Genomic DNA, 13,772 nt, shown 5'->3' with positions numbered 1-13,772 from the left:
GTGCCATAACTTGCAACTCTGCCAAGTGCTATGAGAATTGGCAAGTTCTTCATGCCAGTATTAAGAATGGCATAATGAGAAGCAAATGTATTTTCCCATTACTACCCATGTTTAACAAAGGAAAATCAGTATCTAATTGTTCTAAATTGAGTTAACTAACTCAGAACCAGGGGAAATAACGAAACAGACTTGTAATGGTTTCATTCAAGCTTTAGAGTTTTTTTGTAAACGATTCTTCCTGTGAATTTTAACATCTTTAAAACAGAAAGTGTCAAATTAGTATTTAATGATTTCATTAAGTTATAGTCTTAAAAATATTTATTGAATAAAAAGCATAATTTAAAAGCAGCTTGCACCACTAAATTAAAAAAACATTCTGAGTAATCCAAATAATATATTTTCAGGAGAAGCTTTAACACTTTTGTCAAGTTTCAGCCTAACTTTATAACAGTTACTGAAAAGAAACCATTGCTTGACACTGCAATTAAGTCCAATTCAAAATGAGATTTGAATGAATGAATATAAATTCTCATTTGCTGAAATTATGAAATACAATTTTGACAAAAACAGTTTACAAAATACAACAAAGTTTAAGACAGCCATGATACACCTATTACCTTGAAAGATATGTTTTTCAGGGACATATGCTTTCTGACAACACCTTACAATTTCTATACTAAGAAATGTTACTCTTGAGAGCGTACACAAAGACTGAAAAAGAATCTTTGATAATTATGTAGTTCATAAAACCAAAATTTTTCCGACACAGGAGGATTTTTCTAAAGAAAATTAAGAAATATCACCAAAAATACAATGGTAGAATAACACTTATGATATTGTACCTGGCCGTTTCCCAGCAGAGAAGTGTCTTCTCCCATTAGAAGATATGAGCCATAAAAGAAAACAAATGCATGGAAGAAGCCCAAGATGGTCCAGTAAAGAAATGGTTTAAACCCCAAATGGGCATTTTTACTGATGTCTCTGCAGAAACAAAACAGATTTTGGATTTCACACTGCCTATAACCATCAGCGATCCACACTGCATGACTGCTACTTCTCTGAATAAATGTAACTTTCAACTGCACTGAGACACATTTAACAAATGCTGACATATGAAAAAAATACATAAATCACGGGCAAGAAAAGAACTCTGAGCTCTCACGATTTGGCTCTGCTTTAAGCAGAGGTCACTAAAGGCAAGGGTCTCTAATGGGTCAAATTCAGAATAGCACAAACTAGAATTCTTGTTCCTGGAGGTGGAACTGTAAGAGGAAGAAAAATCCACATCTCCTGATACTTACCCCTTGCTCTGCTTTAAAAGACCTTTACAAAAAGAGAAACATCAGAGAGACATCTCTTTTTTACAAAAATATCTACTTTTTTCTCCAAAAAGCAGTATGCAGTGCAACATGCTACCACTGGGAGGACATCTAATTCTACAGGAAATCACTTCTACTCTTAGTAAAGGATTTTTTTGTGGTGATTCCCCAAAACCACGGTGTCCTAGTTTTTCATTTTCCTGTCTGAGTGATTTTCACCTCCTACATGTAATGGAGGGGAAGGCTGCCAATCATGTAAGCTGACCAAGTGCTCAATGCTCTTCCACTCTTAACATGGCTAACATAAAAAGACACTTCTCTAAAAATACTCCTTTAAATTAACTTTCAGGATGAGAACTATGTAGCTTCAATTCTTCCTCATCAAGATAGCTACTAAAAGCACCTAAATTACAGATAAATATTGTATAAATGGCTAATAGCAAATCCAGAGTTGTGCAGATGCCACTGTTGCTTTTCAGGATGTGCCCCTGTGGGAATGGATGCAGGACATACGTACCTGTAGAGCACAGGTTTACTCTGCAATACATGCGGGTGCACATGCTGCTCAAAAAGACTATAGATGAGGACAGGCAGGGAAGTGAAACAAATATTGTACAAAGTCAGGTATACACTGTCATAGAGCGTCTGCAAAGGAAAGCAAAACATATTCTATGTCTCAGAAAGACAGAAAGTGTTTGTATTTATTAAGATTTATCAGCACACTAATAGCAGCAAGATTGATTACTTACATGAATTTGCTAGTTAGGAAAACAACTGTACTCATATAACAATCTAATAACATCAGCTATCAAATACAGAAAATGAAGCTGGGTATTTGCTAAGTGTAACATCTCTACTGATCCTCGTGTCCCTCTTTCCTATTTTCTTAAATAGGGACCCCAAGTGTTTCACAGACATTTACCAAGATGTAAGGCATGCAGTACTTACTTGTTGTGAAAACAAACAGAAGAACTGATATAAAAATTGTGGTGTAATAAAGCACACATTCTGAAATAAAGACAAGTGAAGGAAATAGTTAATCCTCAGTACATGCCTCACAGCCCTAAAAGAAATTGCTAACTCTTATAAGCTGATAACAATACACAGGAGGAGCGTAAAGCATTTCAGCATTTTGCTTGGCAAAGTAAAGCAATATGCTTTGCTTGAGAGCATATTTTGTTTGTTTGTCCTTTGGGACAACGAACCTGAAAAGTATGAACTTAATTATATGTGCTTGATGAGTACATCTCACTATGGAGTCTAAATAGTACTAAAGTAGAAGAAATCCATTCATTTTCCCCTCAGTTCCTTTTTAAGAATTAAAATAGATTCCACATTTCTTTCAAGAAAACTGTGCCCTGCTCATTGTGAGTTTGTTGCATGGGAGCAAACAAAGCAGAATCCAAAATATAACACCATGCTATTGCCTTTAAATGAAAGGAAATAAAAAGGGACTTGGGAGCTAAAGCTGAAATCCCAGATAAAATTCCATGAAGATGGTGAGTTTTGACTTGTTAAGAAAACTGATGATCAAATAAAAAAAACCAAAACCATCCCAACCAACCAACCAACCAACCAAAAGCCCTGCCTTGAGAAAACAAACACATCTGCCTCTCGGCCTAGACAAACTCACTGTGGTACCTAAAGCCTATTTCTAGGTGGAAAGACTGAAAAATTTCATAGTTAAACTACTGCATTTGGTTGTAAAATGTAAAATAAAAAAGCCCAGAAAACATGTTTGAACAAAGATATTTAACCTGATCCTGACAAAAATCTCAGATCTGAAAAAAATTTCTTACTGGGGAAAAAAACTCACCTTATAAAAAAAGTACTGTACAAGGGTTGCTATTCTAATATAGTAAAAGTGCCCATGAACAAAAAGCAACTTGGAGAGGAATTTAAACCGTGCTATTGCATAGTCACTATTTCTTACAGCTTGCCTTCCTTCCTTGCCCATGATTCCTGTTTGGGGGAAAAAAACACAAAACAGGTTAAGTATAACAAAAACTCAAATTTAAAAAACCCAACAACATACATCTAAAGCTACAGTTCTGTTTTCTCGCACTTCGACATTGTAAGGACTTCAGCTGCTTTCTGTTGCAAAAGAAGACATTAATTCTCACACTTACATCTAAATGAAAAAGCTCATTTGATGCTGCTTCAAATATTAAAAAGCCTCTATTGCTTCTGACAAAATCAAGTTACCTATGCCAACATGTGCCTCCTGGATCATGCTCACATCATTAGCACCATCTCCAATTGCTAACGTTATGGGCTTCTCTGGAGAGGTTTTTAACAGTCGAACTACCTGGAAAAAGAAAATGAAACACTCTCAGATTAGACAGTTTACCTACAAACCAGTTCCCAAGTATCTCAGTTAGCTGCATATCTGTAGATATAATTAATATGTTTTATGAACATGCATGTTTGGGTAAAAAAAAATCTTTGGCATATCACATGCATATGTTAATTCCTTCTTTAGGAAAGCTGCCTTTTTTGGAGCACAAGCCTGATTTAAATATTTTATCTGCCTTGAGCCTATTTTCCTGTTCTTATTTCATTGCTCTTTTACAACTCTTAGTTTGGAGCTTTATCATACAAAACAAAGTCAAGTCAAGTCACATTTGGAACTGAAAATTTACTTACTGAGTCATACAATTTTAGTGCCCTTTAATAACCCAGATTCTTCATATTTATAATTAATGGAACTAATCCAGGTGAAAGAAGAATTTGAAAAAGCAAATGCATTAGCTAAAAGATCAATACACTGTTATTAAGGAAAATAGCTTCTTTCTAATGCAACTTCATTATCACCAAGGGGTATTCTCAACTGACAAAGAAACAAGAAAATATGACAGAATGAGGGAAAAAATTGTTGACATGCAAGGCCCTAAAATACTCAGAAGAGGAGCAGTGGTATCAGATCTTCAATGTAAGTGTCAATAATATTCTAAATACAGAGGAGTTAGATGAGGTTTTTGGTTAAGGTGAATTAGTGATTCATTAACCTCCCACAGAGCTCTAGCTTAAGACAGAAGCTTCACTAATTCACTTGTAAAAGGGCTGCAGGCAAAGGTATGAATGCAGATCAAGAGGTTTTCCCAAACCAAGAAAATAAATATGTATGAAAAACATTTCCCCCCTCAAGTTCCAGAAACCCCAAAGTGGAAATACCAATGAAGCAACTGCATGAGGTTAAGCAGACACAAAAAACTGTATTGGAGTAATTGAGTCGTAGCTGACAGTGTCAGGGCCATTGATTCACAGGAGTGGGAATTCACTTCACACGAGGAACACAACAGTGATGAAACACAGCCCCCAGCCCAGAGAAATCCACCTGATTGTGGGAATACATTCCCTAATTGCAGGTATTAATATTCATGTTTAAAGGTTCCCCATTCCTAAGGGGTAATTATTTCAAGTACATTTAGCATTAGATCCTAGGAAGCAGCCCCAGAGAGGTAACAAGGCTGCAGGACATCGCCCAGATAAGTCCTCTGAAGATCCCCAAGGCCTGGGTAATTTAGACAGACAACCATCTCTGTGAAAAGGTCAAGGCAAATCCTCTGGCAAATTTTAACAGCAGCAATCGGCAGCAGCTCCAAAGGACTGACATGATGATGTTTAAAAAAGGTTTTGAGTCATAAAACATACCAAAATTAGTAGTGAGACTGCTAACCATACATTAACACTCATTATAATTAAAGATGCAGGAAATATTAAGCTGAGTTCCAGCTTAATCTTGGAATAAACCTTACAAAAAGGCTGCCTACAGCAAAAAATCATGTGCTAGACTAGACTAAACTTCCCTGCACTTCAAGTTGTATGGCATTTGTCTTGGTCATTTATATACTTCAATGTTTGAAACTAAAAAGTCACTGCTATCAAAATTACATTTTACTGTACTTCATGACTCAAGACAGGAAATAATATCCATTATCTGCTGGAGAGGAGAGGAATTAAGGAAAGCAGTACAAAACATAAATCAAGTTAAATGACAAAATAAGAACAAGGACCTGACACTGACAAGTAACTGCACCTTGAAGAAAGAGGATGGCAAAAGTTTCAGCTAAAAGAATGTACAGACTGGACATATCCAACAGATTGGTTTACTCTGTGTAGCTACAACTTCCTTTTAACATTTTACTGAAACTAGCACTATACCGGGTGAACAGTTCTATACTGATTTGATTCTAAAGACTGCATTAGAACTCTGGCCAAATGCTGGAAGCAGGAAGAGTGACCTCAAAACAGGTAAAAAAGCTACAGTAAAACAGCCTGCCCTCTTGCACATCTAGTACCTCACAGAACAGTTTCCTAGTCCTTTAAGGTAAAGAGATGCCTTTTCATGAAGAGAAAACTTCAAAAGGAAAGAATATTACAGTCCTTCATAGCTTAGCTTTCTGGAGTAAAAAAAAAAAAAAAAAAAAAAAAATCACAAAATCTGAATTTGAATCTCATCCAACAGGTATTTGAGTAAAATTCAGTACATGTGAAGGAAAAATGGTATTAGATGAGAGCATTAAGGCAAATCTCTACTGAAGACTAGGTCTTGGCTTCCCTTTTACTTCCTCCTCAAACTTGGGTATTTTAAAAGAATTTAGAGAAGCACAGTTGCTCCTTACAGGTTCACAAATTTTCAATGCAGCTTTTTTGGTTTGGAGAAGTGATGGAGCAGCTAAGGCAAAAGCATGCAGGTGATCAGGTGAGATGCTGCCTTACTGAACACTCGAGGCAGAATAAAGATGAGCTTGGGGCAGTATTTTGACTTCTCCATTCACTTGCAAATTTTCAAACACACATGTAGAAACTTCTGAGCAAATTACTCCACACCAACTGAATTTAACAAGGATTCGGAAGTCAAAAAAGGTCAGACAAACAAACAAAACCGTTTCAGAAATCCTTGCCTCTTCAAAGCATGATAAAAATACTTCAAAGGCAATCCTGATTTACACTCTCACTTACCTTTGCTTTCTGAAGGGGTGCCATGCGACAGCACAACACTGCAGAACAGTTTTTGCAAACTTCCATGAACAGTTTTTCATGTTCCCTGAGTGCAAGAGAGAGGCTGGTCCCATCCACAACCAGTCCATGCTGGATAACATGGTCTTCCTTTATTCTATTTGGGGACAAAAATGTTGACTTTGTACTGGTGTTAACAGTAAAATTCCAATTTTGCTATAAATTATGTTGTTGGCCAGACAATAAGCAAAGGAGTTAATCTGTCAGAGAGACTGCTTCTTCCAGCCTGTTTTTATATTAATAAATAGTTTTTTTAAAAGGCAACTTCTTTGTTTGGCACATGCATCAAAGAGACTGCCATAAAATTTAAAAATGAAAGCAACCCAAGCTAAGATCATCACTGAGATAGTGACATGTCAGGTATTTTACCTCTTGGCTAGCTGCCTCAGTTGTTCTGCACAGGTACTGTCTGACTTGTGCTGCACAAGCTCAAGGATGTTCATGGTTCTGTGAAAGTGTCCACAGGATAAACTGACACTAACAGCTGTTTCGTGCTTGTCTCCAGTGAGCACCCACACTTTGATACCAGCCAGCCTGAGGGCTTCTATGGTTTCTTGGACTTTCTCTTGCAGTCTAGAAACAAGAAAAATCTTAAATAACCAACTGAACACTTTACAAACAAAAGAGCTCACACTGTAACTCCATGTTACCACTGTAACCCCACTGTCATGGTGAGTTAAGTCTCCCTTTCCAATGTTACATGTATCATCAGAGAATCATAGTCTGGCAGATGATATTCTGCTATCAGCAACAAAACAAAGGCCTTGATGAAACAAAAACTAAACTTCAATCCCGCTAAGGGATCAAAACCTTGTAATAAGCATATCTTGATTTAAACTAGGCACCATCACTGCACTTGAGAAGCTTCAGAACAGTCCACAGTAATTCCTGGCTACTGCGGTGCATGAAAAGCTTCTCATGCCCCATGTGCTCACTTCAGTGTGCAACACACCCTGTGACCTACAGAGCACAAGCAGAAGCAGAATGCTTTGCAAAGGAGCTGTGTGTAGAAGCATTCCCAAGGAATTTGCTGCCACACTAAATATTTACTGCAACTGTTCCATTTCACATACATGAAAACTCTCCTGATGCAACACACACTGCATCATTGCTATTATAAAAGAATCAGTTGGTACTAGTTTTGTTTTGAATGTGCCTCAATCCAAAGGTAAATATACTAAACAAGAACAGCACAGAACTTTTGGTCATAGTGAGAGAGTTTTTCACACTTCGTATTTCAGGTATAAATCCTGAACTCGCTGGGTTTGAGCGTAGAGAGCAGTAACTCCACTGCATACTTGTCTTCTACTCCTGTAGCCCCAAGTAATTCCAGATCCCTTTCTATGAAGTTGAACACATCTGCTAATCTCTCTTCCCGCTGCTGTAAGGCAGTCCTGGCCTCATGAAGGCGTTTGCCAATTTCCTGGTACTCCTCGGGTGTGAATCTTCTGTAGGCCACGCACAAAGTTCTCAGGCCCTTCTGTGAGAAAATAAAAGACTACATTCAGAGTAGACAAGATTTCCATCTAAGAAGATGTCACCAGCAATTTTTTCACTACAAGTCACAATTCATACTGCATGAATTTCCTTCTGATCAGCTGAGGCTGGGAGCTGGGCAAGCACATACACTTACCAAAGCAAATTCATCCACATGTATCCTTGTTTTGTCTATTTCTCCACTCTTGCTACGAGGAAGAATGGAAGACTCTGCTCCCTTTGTGAATAAAAGCTTCTCCCCTAGAAAGTCAAATAGAACTAAAATTAAAAATAATGCCATTTAGGAAGCTCTCAAGTGCTGCTTGTGCAATTTGTGATCACTTACCTGAGGGACTCTCTACAATGACACTCATTCGTCTGCGATTTGGATCGAACTCCAAAACATGAAGCAATTTATACCTGTATTTTGTGTTTTAAAAGAAGGAACGGGAAGAAAATACTTTTAGAAATAAATTTCCAAAGACAACTACTTATAAATAGACTCTTACACCACAGACCTTTCCTCAAAGTGTCATTTTTATACAGAAACTCTGAAAGCAATGCTACCACTACTGAATAACACTGTTCATTGTTTTTTATCAGTTTATATATGCTTAACTCCATTCTGTAAGAATAAAAGGTTCTTCTACCAACAGGAATAGTTTCCTGAATACTAACTTGACATTCGGAGATTACAAACAGCTCTTATCTATTTCTTCATCCTTCTGTTGTTACTTCAAGTATAACTTTGGAAACTGTATTTTGTTTCTGACATTTGTAAAAAATCTTCACTGTCAAAAAAGTGTGTGCGCCCTGGTAAGGGGACTAGTTTTTGTTATGTTACCACTAGCTTAGAAAATTAATTTTAGACATTTAACTTCAAAGTACTGCCAACTAGCTGACACAGATCAGATGGGTAAAAGGAGTTACACAGTTACCGATAATTTGTACTCATTTTGGGAAAGTTTAAAATATCTAATTAGATTATGCACTGATGAGACTGATTCTGGGAATTTCTAGAGCTGAAACAAGGCTTGAAAAAGCAATTCAGTTTCCCAACTCTGCTACAGTCTCAACCTTTGAGGAATGGGTAAAGATACAAACTGTTACAACACACACCTACACAGAGTAACTCACACAAAATTCTTGCATCTCAGCTACAATTGGTAAGGAATAAGATGCAAGGTGTCTTGAAGACATCAAGGGAAAAGCATTAAACAGAGCACGCTGTGGAAAGGCAAGGTTTGCTTATGAACAGAGAGGATTAAGAGGAGAACATTACATTAATCTTCACTACTGTTCTGTCCTTCAAAATAATCAAGGAATAAAAACAAATACCTCTCTGGTTTTCCAAGACTTTTTACTTCCATACTGTCTCCACTAATTCCAGTAAATACTACTCCAACCCTAAAAGTAAAGGAAATATACATTTAATTATCACTTTAGACAAAATGCCTATTAATGGAGGGATGGGAAGATGGCAGGGAAAAAAAGGAGAGACTCTTACACCCCATTACTCTTCTCTGCTTCTAGGGCAAAATAAGAATGCCCATTTCTGCAGTATTTTATTCACATCATACTCTGACCACTGTATTTTCTCAAGTATTTTCATAAATATTTCAAATCATCACTTTATAATACACCTAGGGGGTTGTGTATTTCACATTTGAATGGTTTCCCAGTAAAGTGTCAGTGCCAGGCCCTGGGCTTCACCAATGTCCTGAGCCATTTTTACGGTTGCTCTCCCCATGGACAGCCTGCCCTCGCAGGCAGATCCTGTCTCAGACAGTCCTGGCAGGGCTGCTCACCGGCTTGCAGCTTCCACTAAAGCCTTCTCATCTGGTGAAGAAGCGTAATATTCCAACGGGGATGTTATTCCGTTGGCATGCCAGGGCCCATCAGCACCATCTGTCTGATCTGCATTGATCTGCACTGTATGACACAGACAAACTGCTTTCAAGAAGAGCTCTTCCTCTTTCACCTGTAAGAAAGAAAAAACTTGATTTGTAACATTTACATAACAACACAGTTTTGAACACACTTAATAAAATGTTTTTACTTAAAAATCTGTCAAGCATTTAATATTTAATAATCCCATCTCAACATGTTTAATAAATATTATTTGCCCATTAACACTTAAAAGCTTCTAACTATTCAGAAATTCTGATTTATGTTTGGTGCTTGTCTTTTTTATGTTAATGGTACAAGAATATTTCTCTGAAATAAAACACTTTCCATCTAGGATGACTAATGATGGGAAAACCAAAGAGCCTTACCAAACCATGCCTATTTCCATCTGGAGAATCTTCAGAAAATCCCTCTGGAGTTAGTTTACCATTGACCTCTTGGTACTTTATGCCATTAATGGAGCACTCCCGAAACTGCATCTCATTTTCAGTTAATGTACCAGTTTTGTCTGTAAACACATACTCTACCTTTTATAAAATAAAACAAAAAAACCCAGACTTGGAATCGCATGTACTTGTTAGAAGAAAAAAGATACAATAATATCCACTCACACTCTATTATACACATTTTTTAAATCATATAAGAATTTTAACTTCTGCCATCACATCTTTGTACCTTATTTTAAAATTAATCAGAAATCAAATCACAGGTAACAAAAAGTCTGCAATAACAGATTTTAGTACTGAAAACTAAGTAGAAAATAGGTTAAAAAACCCAACAGACAACGTATTTTTTACTCTACCTGTCCCAATTCCTCATTGAGGTCTGAAGTATTTACTTGTGCTCTCTGGTTTGTTTCTTCATGATAGAGGTCAAGATCCCAGCCAATAAAAAAAGATCCAAGAAATTTCTGCATCTCAACAGTCACATAGAGTGAAATAGGTATGATAAAATTGTAAAGTACCAGAAAAGCAAGAAAATCTGAAATAAACCTCAGAATCTACAATAGAAAAAAAGAAAACGTGAAGATTACCACAGTGATCAGGTGAAACATGGTGACTTAATTAGGCTTCAATATGCATGAAAAATGACAAACTGGGAGAGCCAGAGAAGCCCAAGTCCCACGTACACATGAGAGAGACAACACAGGCATTTGCAGGTTGCCCCAGTAACACGCCTTCACACTGATGCAAAAAGTCTGCCTTAAGCTGTGACTGGAGGTTTCAATTCACAAGTTCATTAATTTTTATCTCTCTACTGAATCTGTCAGGAGGGCTGCCAATTAATACTAATTGTCATGGTGATTCTGGTTTTGAACTCTGAAAGGGTTTGGTCTGAAAAACGAATGTGTTCCCCATTCCATCAAACAGCATGATTCATAAAAGCTTTTCTACAGAACCCTGAGTTGTGAGGCAAACAAGTGATTTTCCATGCTGCCAGAGGAATCTGCAAGTACTCTGTTGTTTCAGGACAGCAAAGTCAAGAGGGCTCCTGTCTGCTGGCATTCCCCAGTGACTTGAGTGATCCAGACAACACGAAAAGAAAGGGATTTCTTTTATGCCTCTTCAAATCATTGTGTTCCACACACACATTCCAGGCAAACACCTGTGTAACAGGATAGAAACTTCTCTTTACTAGGTATGATGATTTTAACAAACCCTAAAATGCAACACTACAGTCTCTTTCATCTGCACAACAAACTCAGTATCTAAATTGTACTTTGGGAAGACTCTTACCAACACTTGAATACTGAGCAAGAGATTAGAGATGACAAAAACCAGGCCACCTCTTTTAACTCCACCAGATATTGGTGCAGGAGAACATTTTAAATAAAGGAAGCGTAAAAGTAGTCAACAATTTGCAAAGTTAAATAATGTCTGTTCTCCCTCATTAGGGAGCACTGCTGTCAGTATTTAATAAATAATTAAAGTAGCTGACAAAAACTCAGCAAGTTCTGTGCCTAAAGAGATCTTCCAAACTAAACCAGGGAAGACAGATAGAAAGTGTGAGCAGTAATTCACCTAAGAGAAGTAGCGACAATCACTTAAGTTAGAGAGTTTCTTCAGCAATGGCAAAGGAATAATCTGCACACACAGGAGGAGATGGAAAGCACTTTGAGTAAGGATGCCAGCATGCTGAGAAATGCAAAGCAGATTGTGGAAGTCAACATGGCAGACAGAAAAACAAAGACATGACAGAAGGAGAATGACACTGCAGAAACAGACATGGCTCTCTACATTCCTGATGGCAAAGGTAAAGGAATGGAAAGATTGAGGAAATACTTATCCCTGTTCTATTCAGAACTGAAAAACTCCACAGGCTAGACCAACTTGCATAGCAATTATTTCAAATTAAGCCCCTGAAATACTTCGGACAAAGGTAGACTCATACAGAAATAAAAAATTAAACAGAACACAGAAAAATACAGACTAATTAAAAAGAGACACTTTTCAGAACCACAGATTTCAGAAACACTTTAAAGTATCCCTTCACCCTCTTAAAAAGAACTGAGAAGGCAAGCAGGAGCTTGAGCAAAATTACAGCCTTACGAAATTGCCCAAACCATCCCAACATCACAGAACGTACAAAATTCCTGAAGTGTGAAATCACTGCAATAGAACATACACAAGAACAGCCATTCTCCTCCTCTTTTCCTTTATGGAATGACAAAAGACATCCTAAACAACAATAACTAGAACATAGACCATCAGAAATATGTCCTAACAAGGCCTTTTCAAAAATTTTCAAAAAGCTTGGTCTTTTAATAAAAGGAAGAAAAAGTTCAACCAGTAACAGAGATAGAAATATTTCTACACAATGGTGAGGCTACATGGGACTAACTCTCTCAAAAATCACTGAGACAACAGCACACAGACTGGCAAATGGATCATGTGGTGGTTACACACCGAATAGACACATAATATACATTACATCGAGTGTATACTGGTTGAGTGGTCCTCAGATACACAACTGGGCAGAACTAAGTTACCTTACTGCTGTTTCTTTCATGCTCTGTTTTTTCATTATACCAAGGTTCATCCCATTTCTCTTCAGCTTGCCATGCATACTTTAAAATAGTGCTCAAAATGGCTTCAAAGAGGAGGATTATTAGATAAATAATCAGAAAGGAATTCATGGACCTATAAAGAGGCAAAAAAAAAAAAAAAAAAAAAAGCAAGCAACTTCAGTTTTACTTAATCTGTTGACACATTGTGGTTACATGACTTGATCAAAACCTTGTCGGACCTTTTTTAAAAAGTGTATCCTGTGCTTGATATGGATATAAACTTTCTATGTGACAAGCAAGCAACAGAATGGGAAAGAAATTCTACATCTAAGATATATGAAGACTAGATTAATGTGCAGGAACACCCCAACACCTGACTTGTGTCACACCTGCAGTCCCAGACTAGTGGGGCTGACTTATCTTCTCTTTTTCCCTGAGGACCTTGCAAGGCTGTGAAGGCATTACAAACAAGCACAGCAGAAACCCATGGCTGCACCTTTTCCCCAGCTGGAAGAGCACTGCCATGGGCAGCTGAGTATTTAACTCAGGCCAGCCTACAGCAGGATACAGTCACACCTGCCTCTGTGTTCTGTAACCAGCCATAGCCAGACCATCCTTCCAGCCCTCCTTTGGTGACTGAACTTCTCTTGTGCACACTACAGTTAAGTTTGCATGTATGTTTGTTGTTTGTATGTAGCTATAGAGGAATAATCAATCCCACATTTGCACAAGAATGCCAGGGGGCTCTCTCAGATTTTTAGTAACTGGAATAAAGGAAACATATCAGAACTCTTTTTCCTTTTAAAATAAATCATGAGATTCAATATAAATATCTACCATACTAACACCTATCCTGCAACAAGGAGCAAGCTTGGGTATTTCCAATTTGTACACTACTAAAGGATGAAATATCAAGAAATGGATTTTATCTTTATAGCTTCCTACTGCAAGGCAAGGCAATTAACACTCTCTTCTCTTTGCCTACAACTTAATGATGAGACCACCAGGGTTTTAAGATTACAGAGGAAAAACTAAGTTAA

At 37.4% G+C, this 13,772-nt stretch overlaps 1 protein-coding gene across 1 annotated transcript in view; it reads right to left on the bottom strand.

Moving 5' to 3' along the window:
- Positions 1-13,772, bottom strand: part of ATP11B (ATPase phospholipid transporting 11B (putative)) — a 62,401-nt gene that overhangs the window by 23,922 nt on the left and 24,707 nt on the right. Inside the window, exons 11-25 of the mRNA XM_017726832.1 lie at positions 12,715-12,865; positions 10,528-10,725; positions 10,094-10,252; positions 9,626-9,798; positions 9,156-9,224; positions 8,164-8,237; positions 7,975-8,078; positions 7,640-7,821; positions 6,711-6,914; positions 6,285-6,438; positions 3,525-3,627; positions 3,136-3,281; positions 2,268-2,327; positions 1,837-1,964; positions 843-981 (exon numbers count right to left, since the gene is read on the bottom strand). Coding sequence (XP_017582321.1) covers positions 843-981; positions 1,837-1,964; positions 2,268-2,327; positions 3,136-3,281; positions 3,525-3,627; positions 6,285-6,438; positions 6,711-6,914; positions 7,640-7,821; positions 7,975-8,078; positions 8,164-8,237; positions 9,156-9,224; positions 9,626-9,798; positions 10,094-10,252; positions 10,528-10,725; positions 12,715-12,865 — 2,044 coding nt within the window. The remainder of the gene's footprint in view (positions 1-842; positions 982-1,836; positions 1,965-2,267; positions 2,328-3,135; positions 3,282-3,524; positions 3,628-6,284; positions 6,439-6,710; positions 6,915-7,639; positions 7,822-7,974; positions 8,079-8,163; positions 8,238-9,155; positions 9,225-9,625; positions 9,799-10,093; positions 10,253-10,527; positions 10,726-12,714; positions 12,866-13,772) is intronic.

Source organism: Corvus brachyrhynchos, unplaced genomic scaffold (assembly GCF_000691975.1).
Source record: "Corvus brachyrhynchos isolate BGI_N302 unplaced genomic scaffold, ASM69197v1 scaffold162, whole genome shotgun sequence".
In the NCBI taxonomy this organism is placed as follows: domain Eukaryota; kingdom Metazoa; phylum Chordata; class Aves; order Passeriformes; family Corvidae; genus Corvus; species Corvus brachyrhynchos.
The sequence above is the reverse complement of the archived record's forward strand: the minus strand, read 5'-3'. Positions and strand labels throughout refer to the sequence as shown.